General features: G+C 46.5%; 2 protein-coding genes and 1 long non-coding RNA gene across 3 annotated transcripts; 1 reads left to right on the forward strand and 2 right to left on the reverse strand.

Moving 5' to 3' along the window:
• The first annotated feature begins 282 nt into the window (after positions 1-282).
• Positions 283-5,078, forward strand: apela (apelin receptor early endogenous ligand). Its single transcript, XM_035417262.1, has 3 exons — positions 283-1,026; positions 2,952-3,041; positions 4,989-5,078. The coding sequence occupies exons 1-2, from the start codon at positions 951-953 to the stop codon at positions 3,038-3,040; spliced, it is 165 nt and encodes a 54-aa protein (XP_035273153.1). The 5' UTR covers positions 283-950; the 3' UTR covers position 3,041; positions 4,989-5,078.
• On the reverse strand, positions 1,063-5,074 carry LOC118227116. Its single transcript, XR_004765174.1, has 3 exons — positions 4,945-5,074; positions 3,104-3,219; positions 1,063-1,123 (listed from the first exon to the last, which is right to left on the reverse strand). It is a non-coding gene; the product is annotated as an uncharacterized LOC118227116 (long non-coding RNA).
• A 1,849-nt stretch (positions 5,079-6,927) lies between the features above and the next one.
• On the reverse strand, positions 6,928-21,456 carry tmem192 (transmembrane protein 192). The gene is made up of 6 exons (XM_035420070.1): positions 21,260-21,456; positions 19,982-20,134; positions 18,854-19,115; positions 16,983-17,114; positions 9,907-10,018; positions 6,928-7,845 (listed from the first exon to the last, which is right to left on the reverse strand). The coding sequence occupies exons 1-6, from the start codon at positions 21,287-21,289 to the stop codon at positions 7,722-7,724; spliced, it is 813 nt and encodes a 270-aa protein (XP_035275961.1). The 5' UTR covers positions 21,290-21,456; the 3' UTR covers positions 6,928-7,721.
• Between the last annotated feature and the right edge of the window lie 1,125 nt (positions 21,457-22,581).

A 22,581-nucleotide genomic window follows, 5' to 3' on the forward strand; every position in this document is an offset into this window, starting at 1 on the left:
CTGCCGGGGGGGGTCAAATTAGCCATGCACAAAACAAAGTGGGCTTGGGGGGTGGGGGGGGAGGGGTGCAAGGAGAGGGGAGAGAGGACAGGGGGGCAGGGGGTTGGGGCTTCCTGTTGGCTGCATTGTCTTATACATGTGGGGTCAATATGTGCAATGCAAAGTTTCACATTTGTAAATAGGGGGTGTGTGTTGGGGGGGGGGGGGGGGGGGGGGGGGGGTTGGGGACCCACCCCCCCCTCTCTGTTTTACATACCCCTCCCTCTCTCTCTCTCTCTCCCTCCCTCTCTCCTGCAGTATAAAAAAGAGGGGACTGACAGCTGCTGCATTGTTGCGGAGGTCTTTCTCACTCATCCACGGACGGGACAATTGGTGTCGACATGGTGAAATTCTTCTAAGTGCCTTTTTTAAAGAAAAAAAAAAAGAAAAGAAAGAAAATTTGGTGTCTCTGAAGGGGGACACAAGCAAAAGAAAAGAAGGAAAGGAAGAAAAAAGAGGAGGGTGCCAGGTTTATACTCTGTGGAGTTGGAACTCACAAGAAGAAGAAAAAAGAGGGATACCCACAGGCCCCCCACCCTGAGCACTAATTCTCCTGATGTGATCATTAACTCTGGAGCAGAGCAAGCAGAGACTGTGATCTTTAACTCTGGAGCAGAGCAAGCAGAGACTGTGATCTTTAACTCTGGAGCAGAGCAAGCAGAGACTGTGATCTTTAACTCTGGAGCAGAGCAAGCAGAGACTGTGCGATCTTTAACTCTGGAGCAGAGCAAGCAGAGACTGAGCGATCTTTAACTCTGGAGCAGAGCAAGCAGAGCCTGTGCATTTGTGAACCGTGAGCTTGCGCACCGGGGGAAACTCTGGAGGATTTTCTCTGCCTCTCCTCCGTCTCCACGCATCCCCGACCTCAGTCCAGGCTCTCCGCGAAACCCACGCCACACACACGCGCCGAAATGAGATTACAGAAGCTGCTCTTCGTCCTCCTGCTCCTCCTCATCACCCTCCTCCTGGTCCAGGGCCACAAGCCAGGTACGTGCACGCGAAATCCATCCGCCAATCCCGTGCGTTTGGCCTCACAGATAGCGGGGGGGTTCAGAAATGTCCGTTATTTATGGGGAGCGGGTTTCTGTAAAAGTAAGCACTGGCATGAGGTCAGCTCTGAGAGTACGCTCCTGCTGTTTGGAACAACGTGATTCTGATGGAGAATCACTTCAGAGAGCGCATTACAAACGGTCATTATAGAAATTATTTCAATCATTGCACTATTCGGAGTTTGATTATTTGTACGTGTGTGGGTGGGTGTGTGTGCGTGCGATTATTTCTCACAATTTCACAGCATTGTTAACTCTGTGAAGTCAGATCTAAGGTTAAGTGTAGTGTGTTTTGTATTTTTTACTGGTTTGACTTCTCAAAAAACTTCTTTAAAAAGCGTAATCAGGGGCAGTTTATGAAAATGTGTAACTTTTTGAAGAATGACACAGGAGAAGAAGAAAAAAACAGCATAAACATTCAGCACGGTTCACAGATTTCAAAGAATTTCCGAAATCAGAATTCCAACCCTAAATTCAAATGTTTACTTCAACTGTATTTACGTTTTGCGACGCGAACGTCCCTGTTCAGCTTCACAGCTTTCCCACCCGTCCAGAATGGGAAAAACTGCGGATTTGCTTTCATTCACGCTAACATTTCAAACACTTCTCCCGCTGGTTCGATTTCTCGGCTTGATTTGTGAGGTCACGGGTCAGCTGACTAGATAAGCTGCCTGGCGCTGGTGTTCTAGAACCTCAAAGGGAGATTTCTCTGAGAGCTTCTGGAATGTAAATCAAAATTGCGTTTCCCATAATATCGGCCCTCTTGGATGTTTATAAATCTTTAGCTGTGATGTTAGCTGATCCGTAACATCTAGTCATGGGGAACAGCTCCCAGTGTCTAACTTCCAACAAAACATAACCTTCTTATCTGAGCATTTCAATATGTTCTTTTATTTTGTTTCCAGTAATAAAACGCTCCGAGTCGTTATCTCTTCCTGTAGTCCCCTTTTGTGGCAATTCTTCAGAAACGGCCTCTAATTGCTGTTTATTGGAAGGAGGCAGCTCCACTGCTATCAGATGAAAACTTAATTGTTATATTGGCCAGCAGGTAGAAATGTTCATCCTTCACAATAAAAGAATCAGCCAGTACAATTTAGCTGAATGTAGATGAAAGATTTTATTTTTTTTATTTTTTAAATAGCATTTCTGAATACTCTCTTGCTTTATACTTTAAAATGTAATTAGGGACCTTAAATAATACAGCTTACTGGACTTTTTTAAATGGCCACTCGCTTTAAACTTTGAATTGTTTCTTCAACTCTGTGTGTGTGTGTGTGTGTATATATATATATATATATATATATATGGCATTCTCTGATGTATGAAGTAAAATTCTGCACTGATCCAGTCATTTATAACTCTGCCCAGTCAGAGGTGAAGAATATGTGATACGGGCAGGTTTCGCTTGTTGCATACAGATCTGTTCTGCACACAAGGTGGGCCACTTCTTCATCTAAAATGAAGGCCGTGCGGAAGGGGCCACCACATTTCGGAAGAGCAAAGACACGCCTCGGTGCATCCCGATATTACAAATTTATGCGCAGTTGTGCGGAACCTCTTAGTCAACAAGTTAAAGCCCAGAGTTTCCATTTGGTTCCAGGCTGAATACATTATAAATTCACAGGGAACTTTTTTCTTTGTGTGTGTGTGTGTGTGTGTGTGTGTGTGTGTGTGTGTGAGAGTGCGCTTGTGTGTGCTTGCATGCGTAGGCCAGTGTGTGTGTGCTTGCGTGCGTATGCGAGCGTGTGTGCATCTGTGTGTGTGTGTGTGCTTGCATGCGTGTGCAAGTGTGTGTGTGTGCGTGCTTGGTTTAGCTGTACAGCAAAAAAATTGAGGGCATGTCTCCTGTGTGCTTTCCTGCAGACTTCCTGAATCTGAGACGCAAGTACTACAGACACCTGTGTGCGTCCAGGAGGTGCATGCACCTCCACTCCCGAGTGCCGTTCCCCTGAGGTAAGAGCTCCATCTGCATAAACACATTACCCACAATCCCCAGGGGGCATGAAAAATATCACCTCATTCCGTCGCCGATATGTCTCCTCCTCCCCCGAGCCACTGCAACAGCAACATCCTCTTAGGCGACTTTAGTCCCTGTAGACCTCTGCTTTCCTCTCTTGCAAAGAAATGTTGTCTTGCGTGCAGAAATATAACTGATGTGAATATCTGAGCCAAACACTAAAAGTTATGAGATCAAGACAGTGAAAGAATATTCTAGTATGGGTCAATCCTTACATGAAAGCAGTAATGGCCAGTCATTTTCACTAAGAAATGCAGTGAAAGGAAACTTTTAAAGCCATCAAGCAAAAGGATTTGTTGACCTTAAAGGATTAAGTTCTGCTTAGAGTCGACCAGAACGCCACAGAATAAGTTACGCGTTTTGACTGACAGCTAGGGCTTCGAACGACTACCCTTATTTAGAACGATATTCTCGAAATGTCGAAACCTCGGCCAAAAGCGCCGGTCACCTCAAAGATGACTTCACCCGTGAAACGAACGGACCACGAGGGCGTGTCTCCATTTCCTGGGGCCTCTGCGGAGCCCGCCGCTGACCATAACTCATACCCTTGTTAAGGCCAGAAAAGCCGTTAAACTTCCCACGGGCAAACCGCAGCTGTGCGCTTCCACCGGTTCTACATTGAAAGCCTTCAAAAGACGTCTTTACTCCATCGACCGTAATAACAATATAGGCTGCAAGATGCCACCCCTAACTCCAAGGCAACTTGCAAGGGAAAAGAATGCTGCATCAGCTTAGCGTAGGATTCCCCCAAAACTAATTAGCGCGAAGTTTGTTAGAATAACGGCTTTTTAGTGTGCCAAACAGCCGAACTATTACCCAATGCAGGTGGGCAAATAAGATTAATCATCTGCAAGTCCCTTATATCAGACGAATGCTGCATTATCCCCTCTACATAGGCTATGTATGGTGACCTAAATAGTAGACAAATATTCACATTTATAACAGGGAGACTAATTACAGGAGGGTTTTTTTTTTCCAGAGCCTTGTTGGTCCCCTAGGGTGCTGTGTTCTCTCAGCCCTCCTCGTATTGAAGGAGGATTTAGGAAGTTAGCGACTGGGACCGTTTCCAAGCTGCGCAGTGCAAGGCAAAGGTTACCATCTGTTATCTCACAATAAAACGCAACTAAAAACAGAAAACAAACTCCTGCAGGCCGTTGCTTTTTTATTGCCGGGTCCCGGGTTAATTACACCACGTACGTTGATCTCCCGGACACATTTAGACAGGGTCAGAGGACCTGCGGCGCGTGGGTGTGAGGCGCGAAATGCTAAATCGGTTCAACTACAGCTGTTGTCTCTCAGAAAACTGCAATAAGCGGGAGTAACCTACCGAGTAGGCCTATGGGGTTGTAGCTGTGCATTTAAGATGACTGTTTATTCCGAAAATATTGATACAATCGTTTGCCAAACTGGTGTTATAGGCTATTCCCGTGTGTTCAAATGGGATTGCTCGGCTGTTATCCCCAGAGATAGCCTATTAGTTTTGTGCATTGTAATAACAAATAAATTCATTTTGTGTTTGTGTTTCCCCCCATACTTGTGAGATATAAGTGCGGGTCACTCGCTGCCTTCGGCCTTGCTTGACCCTACTCATCCCACTCCAATGGGGGGATGGTTGCTCTTAGAAAAACTCCACTCAGCAAAACAACATTTTTTAAACGGAACTGTTTGAAATAGCTATTAAAAAAGGTTGCGACGGCGACGTGTCTATTATGCAAAGCCGTGTAAGCAACAGCAAAAGGGCGAGGCTGCTCGGCGCTTCTCAACAGAAAACATGGTTACAACACTTCGGGGAAGCTAAAATTAGACCATATAAACTATTGGCGACAACTGTAACGTTACCTGCCTTTGAAGTTTTTTCGTTAAACGCAAATCTCTTCTTCCAGGTAGTCCACACTGGAGATCCAGCGAACGGCGGAAAAGGCTAAAATGACGGGAGGCCGTGACAACGATCTCCAGGGAGAACTTCCGGTTGAAGTTTTATCTTACCACCAAAGGCGCGAGGAAATGGGGCAGAGCATTGTCTACCGCTGTCACGCGCTGCCGAGCCGCAGCATGTGTTACTCATGCAAAAAAAAGAAAAACATGCAAGATTTCCATTTATAAACAACATATGACTATTTAATGCACATTGATTGAGCTATCTGGACGGAAGGCTTCCCGCGCTGCACACTTTAATATAATAAGCTATTTAACATACAAGAAATACAACTGCCACGGACCACCGTAGCCTATATACCTATTTTTAGCTATTGTGATTGCTTACGTGATTGCATTCACGTAAAGATGATGGCTGTCAAGATTATATAGATTATATTGCACCATCATACTACATACTAGAATACATTTCTGCAACCATAAGTAACTTCATGTGAGAAGTGATGGTAAAAATTTAGCTGATTCCTTCAGTAGCCTATGTCACATACTGTAGGCTATTTAGGCTACACAAAACAAAAGGTTTTGCCATTGCATAAAAATAATTATATTGTTCTTGTGACTGACGCAGAAATGCATGCAGGAATACATATTGACATTGGAATAGTCAAGTATGCGACAAGGTCAATAATGCAGTTTGCAGTCCATTTATAAAGACTGATGTGGTGCTGTCCATCATTTATACCATCAGATTTTGCAGGGAAATGTAACGGAATCATTCAGGCAATATATGGTTAACCGTTTCACGAAACTCCAATATAAATGTGTTTATATGTAAGTAACGCACTTGAAATGTTTTATTGATGTCATTTTAATAAATGCATATACTCTTTTGATACCCGCTTTGATCTTTTTTCCCCCCGCGATGGGGCAGGTGTCGATGGTTTTGGAACGTCATGATTCTGTTAAACGTTTGAGGTGAAAGCATTAGTAGTCACCAGTACGTGAGGTTCTTGCCACCAACCAGAAATACTTGAGAATGTCAACATCTTATTTTCCGAGTTACGCCGTCTCACATGGTAATTTTATTGTCAGTTTAAAACCGTTCAGTTTTATAAGCGTTCAGCTCCTATAGTGTACATTTGCTCCTTCTTCAACTTGTATAAACTCTGAGCTAAATTAACATTTTACTGTGTAGAGACCAAGCAATTGTGAGTATTATCTCCTGAAAAAAAAACACGGATTTATGTGCTGTTCGATCCTAAATACAATTTTATAAATCCACCAGGAAAAATCCTTCCACCAAACAACTTTATTCAGACAATGTACAAAAAAAGTATGAGTAAACAAGTTAATTCAAGATTTATTATACAAAAAACATGCTTTGAAATCCAGAAAAACATAATTCAAAGTCCACAATGACCCTGAGTAGAGACGTAAGTACATAATTACAAATATAGATACACTAGATACACTGTACATTTTCATCAAGTGGTCGGCAGTAATAAAAAAAAAATTAGGAACAGAACCTTTTCAATAATTAAGGATTACATTAGACATGAGACCAGCAGTATTTCAAACAGCGTTAGCTAGACTCTAAGCAGACAGAACTGCACAAAAGCAAACAAATAACACTTTTGAAATGAAAAAAATAAAACGACAATAAAAGAAAAATAAACTCCAGTAATGCTTGTATTTGTGTTATTTTCAGTTATTTTGTGTTGTTTATTAATTTTTTATTACAAGCTCTGCTGTTAGACTGAACAGAGGCAACGTTCTGAATCTTAAAAATGATTTTTTAGGGACAACACAAAACAGACAAAAAACTCAGTTAGGCCCTCATAGCTTTCTTTTCTCTCTCTGTGTGAGTTTCACAGTGCCTGATAAAGCCTGTTTCTTTGTTCGCAGTGTTTGTGCTGATCCTTACAGTGCTCCCCCCCCCCCCCCCCCCCCCCCATTTTCAACACTATTCTGACAAAATGACAGTTTCTTAACCATCAGTCTGGACATCAGTGCGTGAAACTGGGACTACATTCCCGGAATTTCATTACGTTAAACAGCAGCATCAGTCTAAGCGATAATCATTTTATTCACGAAGTGAAAAAATTCCCACTTTCTCACGACAGAGATATTGTGTTTTTTCCGCTCTTCTGACTTTCCGTTTGATTTTTTTGAATGCGGGTGAGGGTCTGCGCCCATGCCCGCGTGTGTGTGTGTGTGTATGTGTGTGTGTGTGCGTGAGGGCGCGTGCATGTGTGTGTGCGTGAGTGTGTGTGTGTGTGGGCACACGTGCGTGTGTGTGCGCGTGTGTGTTCATGCTTGTGCGTGAGGGTCAAAGGACGTTTTATTATTCCAGATTTCTCAGGTTCTGTTCACATGACTAATTAAAGGACGCTTGGGGTCATTACACACAAATAAAACACTTTTCCCTTCAGCTAATCATTCAGCCACGTCCTGCTCGCACTTTGGCCTCAACTTAACTTAACTTCAGCACGACTGAATTCATATTCCAGCGCAACAGCGCGCGTTTCCACAGACACCGGCCTCAGCGCCGCGAGGATTCGACGTCACTTAAAACGCGCCGCACACAAGACACAAAGCGACGCACGTGCGGCGAAGCGTTTCGATTTTCGGAAAAGCGAAACGTGCAGGCGGCGTACTCACTTGGCAATAAAACAACATACGCACATATACATACATACATACATGCATGAGTCCCCTCCCCCTCGCAGTCACATGACCCCCTACTCCCTCATCTGTTGGCTGGTCAGGGACAGAATCCTCTTGCTCAGCAGGGTGTTGTGCTGCTGCAGGTACTCGATCAAGTCCGCCTGCTTCTCCACGACGTCTTCCAGATTTGAGCCGTCCCTGGAGACGCACAGAGGGAGAGAGGCCCGTACGCATTAAAAACTGAACTCCGCACAAAACCCATCACCAGTTAATACAACTAACACTTCGAAGCAGTGATTTTAGGCCTTTAAAATTCCACACGATTCCCACACAAAAAACATACGTAAAAATTAGTCTACAATACATCCACACAGAAAGCCAGACTACGCGTTTAATCGCAATACACTGTGATGCATTGGGGGGTATCCACGCCGCTTCGGATTGGAAACGTTGAGTTTGGACACAGGAAACAGACCCCTGAAAGCCGTTTGCGCTGCCCAAAGAGCGTCTATTGGGTGCTTTGTAAGATGTTATCCTTCAAACGGCCTCATCCCCTTTGTAGATGTTAATCACGCCGTGGCGGGTCAGCCACGGGGGCGGCGGTACTGGCCCTCCAGCCTCTCTCAGAAGGGGCAGAGAAAACAGAGGGAGGAAAGCACCCAGGCCCTTTGGGAGATTGCAGGCAAGCCTAACAGTGCAAACATTTTGAGAGACAGACAGAAAAAAAAAAGAAAAAAGAAAAGAAAAAAGCCCATACGTCCAAACACAGAGGATTAAACGGGACGAGTTCCTGGGCCTGGTGTAAATGCACAAGGTCCAAAGAAATGTCATTCTATTTTATTCAATTCTATTCTATTCTGTTCTGTTCTATTCCATTCTATTTTATTCTATTCTATTTTATTTTATTTTATTGTCATTTAACGCACAATGTCAGGAATTGGCCAGGCGGAGCACAAAGGCGTCGGAGATGGCGCTCAAGGCCGACGCTGCGAAACGGCGTCGTTACTCCAGTTTCCTAAAATGCGCCCGCGTGCAATAAAGAGCGGCTCAGGGGCATGCGAGCTGTGTGTGAAGTACAAATGATAAGATTAATAAGCCCTCCAGACACAGACACACACACACACACACTCACACACAAACACACACAAATAAATTAAGACAACAGAGATATGCGCCAACATTCCGAATACGCTGGGAGGGCAGGACCGACCCCTCCCCAGGCTGGAATGCAGGAAGAGCCAATTAGAGCGGCCCACTTCACTTAGCCCGTTTTATCCATGAGAAAGAGAGAATGGAAGAAAAAGGCATTTTCACACCCACCCTCGGGCGAGAGAGGGGCTGCCATGCTGCCCCAAGCAGGTTCACCCCCACCCCCCCAACCCCAAATGTGAGGGGTGTGCTTCTCTCCTGCTTTTTAAAGTATGTCTTTCCTGCTAATGCTATGCAGTGTACAGGCTTAGTCAGCACTAAAGTCACATAAGGTGGCTCTTTAAAGAGATAAGCAGCCACTCAGAGGGCTTCCACTGGCTTTCCAGAAACATGGCGGTGTTCTATTACATTCAGTGGGCTATCCCACAATGCTCTGCCACCATCCATCATGTGACCTTCTCACTGCTATGACAAGACCACGAAAACTTCACGGACCAACCCACCGCCAGACATTCGCTTGCTGTTTCCAATTCTGATATGAGCGCGATGCATGGTCCATGGCCGCCATAATCTTAATGTCTCAGTGAACTTAGCGCAGGCCTGGCTCTGGTGGTCAGTCTCAATTTGCTCTGCCTCCGTCCCTTAATTGCTAATCCTCTCCGGTATTCGGCTCCATTAACACAGATGAGCCTGAGCTCAAAGGGCGTCTGCACAGGCTACTTTAGCATTCAGAGAGACAAAGCTAATCTGCAGGACCCGGAGAGTCCAGGAACTGTTGCCGTGGGGTACGGTTGCCGTGGGGTACGGTTGCCGTGGGGTACGGTTGCCATGGGGCACCGTAGCCACAAGGAACTGTTGCCACGAGGAAACGTTGCCATAGAGTACCGCTGCGGCAGGGTGCCATTGCTGCCGGGTACGTTGGCACAGGGTACCGCTGCCGCAGAGTATTGTTGCCGCAGGATACTGTTGCCGTAGGGTCACAGTGTCATCCTTCACAACGTTGTGTTAGCAACTCGTTCAGCAGAACACGGGGCCTGGCTGCATCCACACCCCAGCCCTCACGTAGCCCCGCCCCCTCCCCCCGGAAGCAAAGGGTGATGGGAAACGCACCTGAATCCGGTCTCTGTGCAGAGGGGATGGGCGTTGCCGGGGTAACCGTGCGATCGCTCCTCCTGGCTGACGTCGGGCTCCGGCCTCTCTCTGTTGAAGTTCTGCACCCTGACTGGAGGAAGAGAGTTCACCCTGAACACCGATGACACAGACACAGACACACTAACCCTAGCCCACACGCGCACGGCCGGCTCCGCTCCATACGGAGCGCGACTCAATCGCTGTGAGCTCACAATGCAGGTAAACACTCCGCTGATGCGGTAATAAGTCTCACTGGCAAGAATTGATCTCATATCTGTGGGACACGACATAACAACTCCCTCACAGACAAGCGGAATACATTCAAAATACAATCACAGAAAATCTATTAGCCAGGTACTGCAACCGAAAAACCTATGCGCAAATATGCAAATGATTGCTAATTTCAGACACTGCAATTTATACGTATATTTTAAAACACTGCTGCAAGGGTGTATCAATCATTTCCCCTCAAAAGTCCACACATTTACAGCTATTTCACTGTATTCCCTTTGCGGAAAGGATGGTCAGCTACAGTGACCCTGCGGAACTGCTGACCCTCAGACCCCAACTGGGTCCCCTCCCCCACCGGGACCCCTCCCCCCACCCACAGGCTCACCCCAGTCCCGCTGGGATCTCTGGTAAACACGGCATGTTTACTGACTCTCTCCAGGGCTCAGCCCAGTGGAATGATCCGTCACGGTGCGGGGGGCACACCCCTGGGCGGGGGGGGGGGGATTAAGATTTTTACCTGATCTGATCTGACCTGGTCCTACACCTCTGATATCAGGGCTGAGTCCGTCCCCATCCCAGGATAAAGAGACAGGCCATTTTTAATAAAGAATAAACATGGGGTCATGTACATCCAGAGGAAAAAAGCACAAAACCTCTGAGTATTTTACCAGCGCTTACTTTCCCTTTCACACTTCAGCTCACGCTGATCTGGAGACACGCAGGAGGGAGGGAGAGAGACACAGGTCATTCCTCGCACCAACGATCCACGCTGGATTCCGGAGCGCCTGGACGAAGGTCTTTATCGAAACTCAAAGACCGTCGAGTCGAAACCACCTCCGGGGAACGATAAAGCCGATTGTGCCGATGAGCGGCGAGTATGTGAGCGTGTGCGTGACCGAGTGAAGCTGTAAACCAGCCAGCTTCAGCACCCAGAGACAGCAGGGAAGCTGAAGCTGATGTTTGGCCCCAAAGGGGTTCTGGGATTTGGAGTCCAATCTGTGGAACATGATTGGCTGTGGAATATTAGCTTTACCCAGCTGAGGTGCTAAATCTGCTAGCCCACCCATAACACCCACCTGGACAACTGCTCATATACAATGTCTGGTTCTGATCGGGAGTAAAGCACCTGTGTGGAGGCATAACTCAGGTAAACCAGGTCCTGAGCTGTTTAATTCTTGGTTTAAATGTTAAAAGATGGGAGAGAGAATTAACGAATGAATGAATTAATGAATGAATTCATTAATTAAGCAGCTCTGTGACTGAACCACTCTTCTCTTCCCAGGTCAGCTGACTGACAAATGAAACGTCCAATCAGCAGCTGCGCAGCCTCCCCCTCTGCTCGCACTTTTCTCTTTTATGACTAACGCGCTGATGATGGCCCCGCTGACCGCAGCGTCTGCGCCCGCGCTGCCTTTACGGCGCCCTCTTTATTGGGCTGCTGATTAATCGCTACGCAGCCGACGAATCTTTTACAGGGGCGACGGTGGGCGTTCAGAGCCCTTCCTTTAAAGACGCCGAGGGGGGGGGAGGGTCCTTCCTGTCTGAGCCGTTAGCCTAAAGCAAACAAATAAAACGGAGCCGGACGCTTCAAACGCGGCCGCGCGTCACCCGACCCGTTTGATGTGCCGCGTTCGGAACCGCGGCTTTGAAAACAGGAAGTGGGCGCGAGGGGACCGGAGCGTCTGGGCCGGGCCGGGCCAGGGCCGGGCCGGGTCAGGCCGGGTCGCCGTGGCTTCAGGACGCCTCCTGATCGATCGTCACCGGGGTACCCCCCGAGGCCTCGCGCCGGTGATGACCTCACACGCGCGCTCGTTCAGACCGCCGTCGCGCACTTTGACCCCGCCTCCCGCGCTCCTTACGAGACTCAGCCCTAAAACGGTCGCCCGCGTCAGCCCTCTGACACAGCATGCAGACATACACCCCTCAAACTCGCTAAAGGAACCCCAAACTAACCTCTCGCTGTCCCCTCACTCAAGGTCCAGACTGGACGGACTCGCACAGGCTGAAACGTGGCTCGGTCTTTCCTGAGTGAAACTACACCCAAAAACCCACAGGCAAACGGCCCAGTACAGCTGCGTGAGAAAGATAGGTAAACTGAAACTTCACAGTTATTTCCCATGGAGCGCTTAATTCACATTACACTATTTGCCCTGATTAATGGTCAAACAGCCGTTAGAGAGTCAGTCTCTCCCCCCCTCCAACCGCCCTCCCCAAACTCACACAGGCCGAGAGAACAGAGAAATAATGGGAACTAAGTGGCCAATTGGCAAACACTGAATATTCTACACGATGTGAATAAAGGGAAACAGGGCCTCCCATGTGAAGAATGGGATGCTTTGGACGGCTTTAAACGGCTTTAAAAGCTCGTAAACCAGCTGCGGGCGGGAGGAAAGGGGCCAGTTTGAAACGGACGTGACGCATTTCTCACGTATCCGCCAGAATGGAGACGGCATCCTTCAGGAGACCCGCGCTGCAAAGACCCCGGCCAAAGCATTCAGCCTGCTAGGGCAGGTCACATCCATACCGCTCAGTGCATTCAGCCTGCTAGGGCAGGTCACATCCATACCGCTCAGTGCACTCAGCCTGCTAGGGCAGGTCACATCCATACCGCTCAGTGCATTCTAATGAGTATACTACACAGAACCCATCTATACTGCTCAGTGCATTCTAATGAGTATACTACACAAAACCCATCCATACTGCTCAGTGCATTCTAATGAGTATACTACACAAAACCCATCCATACTGCTCAGTGCATTCTAATGAGTATTTTACACACAGATCACATCCATACTGCTCAGTGCATTCTAATGAGTATACTACACAAAACCCATCTATACTGCTCAGTGCATTCTAAAGAGTATATTATACACAGGTCACATCCATACCGCTCAGTGCATTCTAATGAGTACACTACACAAAACCCATCTACACTGCTCAGTGCATTCTAAAGAGTATATTATACACAGGTCACATCCATACCGCTCAGTGCATTCTAATGAGTATTTTACACACAGGTCACATCCATACCGCTCAGTGCATTCTAATGAGTATTTTACACACAGATCACATCCATACTGCTCAGTGCATTCTAAAGAGTATATTATGCACAGGTCACATCTATACTGCTCAGTGCATTCTAAAGAGTATATTATGCACAGGTCACATCTATACTGCTCAGTGCATTCTAATGAGTATACTACACAGAACCCATCTATACTGCTCAGTGCACTCAGCCTGCTAGGGCAGGTCACATCCATACTGCTCAGTGCATTCTAATGAGTATGTTACACACAGGTCACATCCATACTGCTCAGTGCATTCTAATGGGTATTTTACACACAGAACCCATCTATACTGCTCAGTGCACTCAGCCTGCTAGGGCAGGTCACATCCATACTGCTCAGTGCATTAGTATATTACACATAGTTGCATACTATTGAGTTCATTAGAACGCACAAATCACATCCATACTGCTGAGTACATACTAATGAGTCCATTAGAATGGTGCAGATCACATCCATACTGCTCAGTACATTCTAATGAGCAATCAGCACCAGGCCCTCGCTACATACCCCTCTGTGTAACCTCTTAAAATGCATGAACTGAATCCCCCTGCTTCTGAATTACACATTCATCAGCATACAGGCTAGATCAGCACAGTCAGATCGGCAACAAACTGCTGCGCTTGAGGGAATTCAGTCCAGTCAGTGAGCTATCAAAAGTGCATCGGGCTGCCACTGAACCGCAGCTGCTATAGGGAATACGCGCTGGCCTGAAGTCTCTATTCAGTCCTAAAGTCCGCGCCCTTCGTCCACACTTCCGAATGCTAAATTTAAAGTCCTACGTTCCTCCTTCACCAGACTGGCTGTCAGTGAAGATAACAAGAGAAATAGAATAAATGAATAGAAATATAAAATTATGTAGTTTGACATAAACACGTTTTTTTGCTGCCAGTGTCACTGAAAGTGAACGGGGAAAAAAAGTGTGCTCCAGCCTGGCCTGGGTTCTGCAGAGCGAGCACCATTGGGGACAGACAGAGAGAGAGAGAGGGAGAGAGAGGGAGAGAGAGAGGGAGAGAAGCAGGGGGAAGGCTGAATTTTTCACCTGCCACCTGAAAGCCCCACTTCAATCAATCATTAGCTAAGTGCAAATATCCTGCTGGAGGAGCACCTCCCATTAACGGCGTGGAATTCCTGCATTCGAGTGTTTATGCGTTTACGCTCCCGTGTCACTGCGGCCAGCCAGAGCCAGCACCGCCCCCCCCTCTCTTAGATAAAACTATCTCTCCTCTCTCCTACCCCTCCTCCCCCCCCCCCCCCACCATCTCCCGGTCAGCCTCCAACAAAAGCTCCAGACATCTGGAGGGCCTCTGTGGCGCTCGAGACGTCTTCTCTCCGCGGTATTAAATTCCTCGGTGGTCTCCGTGCCTGAAACCGGAGTCTCGTCGCTCGTGAAAAGAGCACTTCACCGTTTTTTTTTTTTTTGGGGGGGGGGGGGGGGGGGGTTTGTGTGTGTGTGTTTTTTTTTGGGTGGGTATACAAGCGCTGGAGTGCTCTCTGAACGAATACCTCCCCAGAGGTTTTTTTGCAGAGCTGAGAAGCGTCAGGGGAGAAGCGCTTCCATCCGAATAAATTTCACAGCCAGTTCCTTTCCTGCCTGCCTGCCTCTCCTTCAATAAATAAGAGACTTTCGTTTTGAGATCAGCTCTTTGAAGACGCTCCCTTCCCCACTGCAAAAAAAAAAAAAAAAAAAACATAAAAGAAAAAAAAAAGGCAGTAAAAAACTTTGATGTGAGAAATCTTAATGCTGCCCTTTACAATTGTGTGTATTCATGTTTAAATGAAGGGAATACGGAATACAACGACTCTACATCTCTTAGCATTAAACGCACCTTCAAAAGAACTTCAAAGGGCCAGAGGCCTCCTGCCCACACTGCCTCCCTTCCGGGAGACCCGGAGACTTTAGCAGGCCGGAGCGCTCTCTCTGCTCCTGCCGTTTGAATGTGTGTGCCGACGGTGAGAGGGGAGTTTAGGGGACAGCTGATGCTCTACAGCGGACGGGCCGATATGGGGGGGGGTCAGTGGGGGGGGTCAGCGACGGACACCGCGTGCGTGCGCTGCCCACACGGACTGCCGGGAATGCTTAAAATGTGGCGTCCGGACACAACCGGGCTGGAATGCTTTGGCGCGGGCTCGCCGCTAATTGAGATTTTTCTTCGAGCGCTAACGCCGACTCGGCCTGCTGAGTGATTTTCATTCTGTTTTTTTTTTCTTCTTTCCCTCCGAGAACGTCTCCATCACGAGAAATGGATTCGGGCGTTTGACGACTCAAAAAAATGAAGGAGCCACTGTCGTTCATCGACCTGAAATCCAAACAATGCCACTTAAAACCAGATGTTCTGTACCGTGATAAATTACGCTTCAACTCTTTAATGATAAATTACTCCTTAATTTTAAGCACTGTGTGGCCCAGATGCCTAAAACTAAAAGGGAGAACCCTTTTCTCTCAGCCTGATAAAATTGAGCTGGAAGTGTGCTGGAATTCTCTCTCTCTCTCTCAGATGGATATGAAGGGGTTTCTGTGGAACCGAATGAAAGGAGTCACATTCTAATGAGGCCGGCATTCTTACAGTAACAATGCCAATAAACAGGAGGACAATGCAGAGGCGCCCCAGGGTGGAGTGTGTTCCCGGCTTGCCTTGGGCAAGGCCTAACGGCCGAATACGATCCGACCGAGACAAGGGTCCCCCCCCGCTCCTCAAAGGAGTCCACCCCCTTATCTCAGCCCCCCGGCGTCCCTCCATTACCTGCTCTACAGAACACACCTGTGCAGTGCGGTGGAGTTACCACTGGGAATATTAAAGCACCACATAAACTAAATACAGTTACGCTACACACCAGATCCAGTCCTGGAGGGCCTTTCCTTAGGGTCTGTCTATCAGCAGACAGGTTGGGCCTTGAAAACCAGGTGTGTGTGGACTTAAATGAAGGAATGATGTCCAGAAACACACAAAGACCAGCATACACACCGGCCCTACAGGACTAGAGCAGTGCATCTCAGCATTACGCTATATACACACACACACAGAAAATAAACACGAGCGTTAAGCGTTACAGTTGTATCCTCTATGTCAACCGTTCGCCGTGTTCTCCACATATCCGTGTTGTGAAATCAGCCATGCATTTCTGGGGAAGCTGAACAGCCCAGCAACCCACAGGACCAGTTCTGTCAATCAAACGCGAGCGCTGTCAAAATGAGTCATGCAACCACGACGACGAAGAATACATTTTTTTAAAAATCACTCTATCAACTGCCGTTTGACAGGAGCCAGCGAGATTTATCAGCTGCTGTGCTTTACCGCTCACAAGGGCAAGGTTCATTATCTGGGTCTGAGGGAGAGCAGCGAGGGACCAGGCGGGAAGAGGGAGGGAGAGATGGGGGAGAGACAGAAAGAGAGGGGGGAGAGAGAGAGTAAGAGAGGGGGGGAAGAGGGAGAAACAGATATAGAGAGAGAGGGGTGAGACAGAGAGAGAGGGGGAGAGAGAGATAGAGAGAGACAGAGAAAGGGGGGAGAGACAGACAGAGAGAGGGAGTGAGACAGAGAGAGAGAGGGGGGAGAATTGTGGAATACTGAATAGTGCAGAGCGCCGAGCTGAGCTGGGCTTAGCTGGGCTGAATGGGGCTGCTTGATGGTCCGCAGTGTGGGGTGAATGGAGCTGGTGGCCGTTGGGCATTGTGATGCGAGCGGGGTGGGGGTGCGGGGGGGTGGTAGGGGGGTGCGGGGGGGGGGGGGGGGGGGGGGGGGTTGGGGGGCGCCTCACCTGAGTACAGCAGCAGGCAGGGCACAGAGAGCAGCTCCAGGGCCAGCACCCCCAGGAGGAGCCCCACGCTGAGGTTCTTCACACCGTGTAACAGAGGCTCGGCGGCGAGGATCATCAGCACCGCCGCGTTCCCTGTGCACAGCGCGCGAGACACAGGAGCACCGTCACCCGGGAAACTACAGAGCCCCGTTACCCGGGAAACGACAGAACAGCACCCCAACATTACCTGCGCACACGCAAAACCACAAGAGCCCCGTCACCCAGGAAACTACAAAACAACACCCCGACATTACCTGTGCACGTGCGAAAACACAAGAGCCCCATCACCCGGGAAACATAACAGCCCCATCACCCGGGAAACAACAGAGCCCTGTGACCCGGGAACCATAACAGCCCCGTCACCCGAGAAACTACAGAAAAACACCCGACATTACTGCCTTCTCTCTCACCTACACCAACGCTCAGTCAGCTACCACCTGTACCCCACAAGCTACCTCTAATCCACTCCTTTATATTTCCTGGAAAAAGCAAGGGGTGCACGACTCACTAGTTCATGTAGACAAGAACAGCCAATGCTTGCTAATTATATAACTTCCTATAGATTTTTTCTAAATGAATGCAAAAAATTTTTTTTACACTATGTCAGGATTTCTTGGGTAAAGTATTTTCTGGTTGTTGTGGATTTGATCCGTCAACGGAAGCAGTGCCACTCCTCATATGAGAGGAGGGCGCCCCCGTGTGGTGAACATCAGAAATTCAGCGGCACAGGGAAAACACTAACTTCGTTATGGCCCTTTAGGTACATACCTGACTCACAAATTGTTCGAAGACAATTATACAGTGAGGTATACAAAACATAAGAAGAAAGCCACTTTTAGCATTTAAGTGCTATCTCTCACAAATGTAAAAAGCGTGCTTCTTCTGCACTGAACGCAAGGCCATCCCTTGTTTAAGAAAAATGTAGGCCCTTATTACAACCTGGCAAAATGGTTTAAAACAACCGGAGGACGATACCGTGAGGTACATTCTATGTGTCACGGTCATTTGTAAGAGATATTAAGGCAAATCCAGCCCAATCAACACAGTGTGGTCCATTAATATGAACGTCTGCATTTAGATGGAGCATCAGAACGGCCCTAATACACAAACGGACAGCTTTAAAGACATTGTCTGGCTAATGAAGTGAGCGTGTGCAGTGGGTGATCAAGGCCAGCAGAGACGGCGCAGTGGGGCCCATTCCCGCTGCCTACAGCGCAGGATATAAACTAAGAGACTAGAGGAACTGAGCAATTCACCCGGCTATCACGGGATCATCTGGAACGCCTCTGACCGGGGGGGGGGCACACCAGAGCACCCAGCGAGTCTGACACCCTCCGTTTCACGCAATGTCCACTTTACATTACATTACAGGTGTTTAGCAGACGCTCTTATCCAGAGAGACTTACACAACTTTTCTTCACATAGCATTTACACTGCATCAATTCATACAGCTGGATATGTGCTGAAGCAATGCAGGTTACATTACATTACATTACAGGCATTTGGCAGACGCTCTTATCCGGAGTGACGTACAACAAAGTGTATAACCATAACCAGGAACAAGTATGACAAAAACCCTAGAGAGAAGTACCAGTCCAAGTGCAGGGAACAACCGCATAGTTCAACTTGGACCCTGAAGGTTAAACTGATTAACACTAACACAAACGAGAACAGCAACAACGCAGTCTATATAGGTTGAGTACCTTTGCTCATGGGTACAATGGCAGTGTCCTACCCAGGAGTCAAACCAGTTCCTTAACCATTGCTCCCGACTGACACCCCCTCCCCCCCGCCACTAAGCTACGCGTGCAGGCGAGCGAGAGAAATCTCACCGGCTGAGTGGATGTAGACGGGCAGGGTCTTCAGGTTTCGGGTGGCCCGGTAGAACCGGAGGTAGCCCCTGCTCCGCACGCGGCCGTGGTGCCGGTGGACGAAGCGCTCGAACGCCACCTGCAGGACCCACAGGCACACTTTGGCGAACACGATGACCGTCGGGCTCTCCAGGCCCTGCAGGAGGCTGAGGCACTGGCTCCGGTGACTCGACAGTATGGTGCAGTACACCGCCAGCGCCGCCGACAGGCACACGAAGGCCACCTAGGAAACCGGTCAAAGGGAAGGGTCATTCTTTCTAAGGCAATGTGACTGAAAACCCAAACAGGATATGAAGAATGCATTTTGTGGGCATGGGCCAACAAAGAGGGAAGAGAAAGGTTCCGTGAAAGTGTTTGGTTGGCCACACCGAACGTTTATGAAACAGCTTAGGAAAGACCACAGCTCTGGTGGCGCACTTCGATGCACTCAATTTTCGAATGAAACTGAATCATCATACTGGTTTCATGTTCGATTCTCATATCAAATTGTTTCTAGAACCGTAAAAAAAAAGTCAAGTTCATATTAAAGGGAACTAAAAGTCATTCCCATATATCTCAGTGGCTTTCATTTGCTATAGTGCGGCTGCTCACCCCATTACTAGCACATACAATGTTCATTCAGGCATGGAGATAAACGTTGATTTAATGAGCAAGAACGCTCCACCGTAGCCTGAAGACGCATCTCTTCAGACTATACCTGGACTAACTATCACCACTCTGCGGATCATTTCGATCACTTAAATTCCCCTCTTTCATGTACCTCCTGTACCACTCATGTTACATATACTTCCATCCAGCACTTATTGCACCCTGTATCATTGTCTTGATGGACTTAATGTGTTTATGGCTATGAATAACTGTTAAATAATGAGTATTGTACCTTATCGTACCTGTGTTTTGTAGTTGTTCTAATGACCTTTGGTATGCACTTATTGTACGTCGCTTTGGATAAAAGCGTCTGCCAAATGAATGTAATGTGTAATTAATGCACTAACCACCATCAGAACACAATCTCTTCCAACGGGTCATAAGACTCAGTGTTGTAAAGACAGCAGCAGTTTGGGTTTATGTCATTCACAGTGCACTCACATGCAGCAAGGACAGTAGCAAAGCAGCCCAGCTTGTCGGAAGCTTCTGGAATTCTTTTTTAATGGCAGAGTCCAGGATTTCAGGCGAAATGAGAGGCCCGTCATTCAAGGGGTCTTCGTCCAAACTCTGAGTTATTTCCATAGAGGAGTTATTCTGATTTACGCAGAGAGGGAATAAGGCGTAACAATCATTAAAAAAAACAACAAAAGTCAGAACACATATGGCACAGCAATCCCAACATATAGTCGGATTGCATTTTTTTTTTATTTTTAAGATTTGATTAAAGCCTGAATGGGCTTCATCAAATGACTAAGCTGGATCTATTAAAGGGACCTTTTCAACACAAATCAAAGCACTTACAGGCATATACCAAACATCTGCAGACAAATTTATATTTTAAAAATTGTGTGTGTGAGAGAGAGAGAAAAGGTGATGGAGAGAAATAGAGACCATGGAAAAGAGAAATATAGATAATTATATAATTACATATAAAAATGCCTGGAATGGGCAGTTGCCACAGTCCCTGCTAACACTTTTAGCACAATAGGTATTTCTGTGACGTTATCTACCTGCCGTAAAATTGCTGGGAAAAGACACATAACTGGAATTGTTTTGAGTATCAAAATCGTCCATTGTAGACTACGTCTAGGTAATCTGGTAAACCACATTAAGAAAGCAGATACATACCATTCAAGACACCTCCGTTTCCTTAGCAAGCTGTTTTTACTGTGTAATGGCAGAACTAACCTTGCCTTTATTAAATTTTGTTAAATGCATCACTCTAAGTGAGTAACGTATATTATAACACGGACTAGTTTATGCATTCACTGACAAGCTAGCATACTTGTTGGACAATATAGGAACGTAGCCTGCTAGCTAACTTAAATAACGTTAGGTACACAAAAACCAGATAGCTTACAATATTATTGCATTAAATAGCTTAAGTCATATCGAGTCGAATTTAAAGTTGCGATTTGGACAGTAAGGCAAAGGTTAGCTAGATAACTAGCGGGATAGTTGTATAAATGTATACAGTTAGATGGCTTTTAAATAAAAGATTAACGTTAGGTGGAATCGAAACATGATGGCACAATGAAAGAACCGGTTGGTTAAGGTAGCAAAATACAAAACAAAAGCGGCTCGCTTTCAAACTACCTTGCATGACACAGCATCAGCTGACACGGGACTGACATGAACGTACCCGACGTTGCACTTGACTCTGCAATACACTTTGACAACTCAAGATAAAACGAAGCGATTTATCACACAAATACCTACTGTATGCGTTGGGGGTTCTTTTGAATCCATTCTACCGGCTATGTTCAGATGCTGCAAACTGGGGACAGAAGAGGGAGGCGTTTTAGAAAAATTAAAGTTATGGTCGCAAATTTACGATCATCTTGAATATTTTCGCGGCTCCCTCCAGTTCTCTTCAGATGGCTAGCTGCACACTTCCGGGATCTACCTTATTATTGTTCCGAGTTGCACACTTCCGGCCTTTTCCCTTGTTATTGATCCGAGTTGCACAAGTGAGCCATCTGTGGGAGATGTAACTGAAATAAATTGGTGTCAGTGTATGGTATTTATTTATTCATTTATTTATTTATTTATTTTCATTACCGTCTCACGTACTATTTGTGTTGTTCATCTTTACATGAATAACATGTGTTATAACAGCTGAACAGAAAATGAGCTGTTTTTTGAAGCTACCTGACCACACATGCACCCGCACACACACACACACACACACACACACACCATTCTAGGGAGATCATGGAGTCACAGCTGAAAAGAAAGTATGATCATTTTCACCCACTGTTGTACACCAGTTACAGTGGCCTGAAATTGGGGGATTATGTATAAAATGTGCTGTAATTTCTACGACGTGAAACAAACATGTAAATAAAAATAACCTTTAATAAAAGTTCAGAATCTGTATATTAACCACATGGGAATTGTTTGATTACAAATCTAAAATTGTGGAGTATAGAGCCAAATCAATAAAAAATATGTCTTCATCCCAAACATTATGGATCTCACTGTAAATGGTCTAGTTAGTAACAATGCTTCGAGAGTCAAGAGAGTAAAGTAAAAAATCAGTCAGTTGCCATTTGTGATCGCCACATTAAGAAGTGCAGAGGTCATCAACACGTATAATACATACAATTCACACAACAGCTCATAACTACCAGTTCACAGCTCACAGAATTGAACGAATTTTTAATTATAGGAAACATATCGTATAATAAATAAATAAATAATGGTCGAAATAAAAATATATGCCTACATCTGGGACATAGACTCAACTCAATATTTTCATCATTTCAAATAAATTATTTATTTGAATATTAGTTAGGACAACAACAGGATCACATAGATCTAAATCATTGAGCATATCCTGGGTTTAGCCATTAAGGTTTAGCGAAGTTCATACAGCTAGCTAACGGTCTCGATTTAATCACCTAGCATACTCATGACTTCTTTTTTAACGTGCAACGGATAATGAGTATTTCGTAAATAGTGCAGTATATTAACCTTTGCATTTATAGTTTTGAGTTAATTTGCTTAATAATTTGTGAGCCAAGAATGCTCGCTGTTGC

This window comes from Anguilla anguilla, chromosome 5, assembly GCF_013347855.1.
Source record: "Anguilla anguilla isolate fAngAng1 chromosome 5, fAngAng1.pri, whole genome shotgun sequence".
NCBI lineage: Eukaryota > Metazoa > Chordata > Actinopteri > Anguilliformes > Anguillidae > Anguilla > Anguilla anguilla.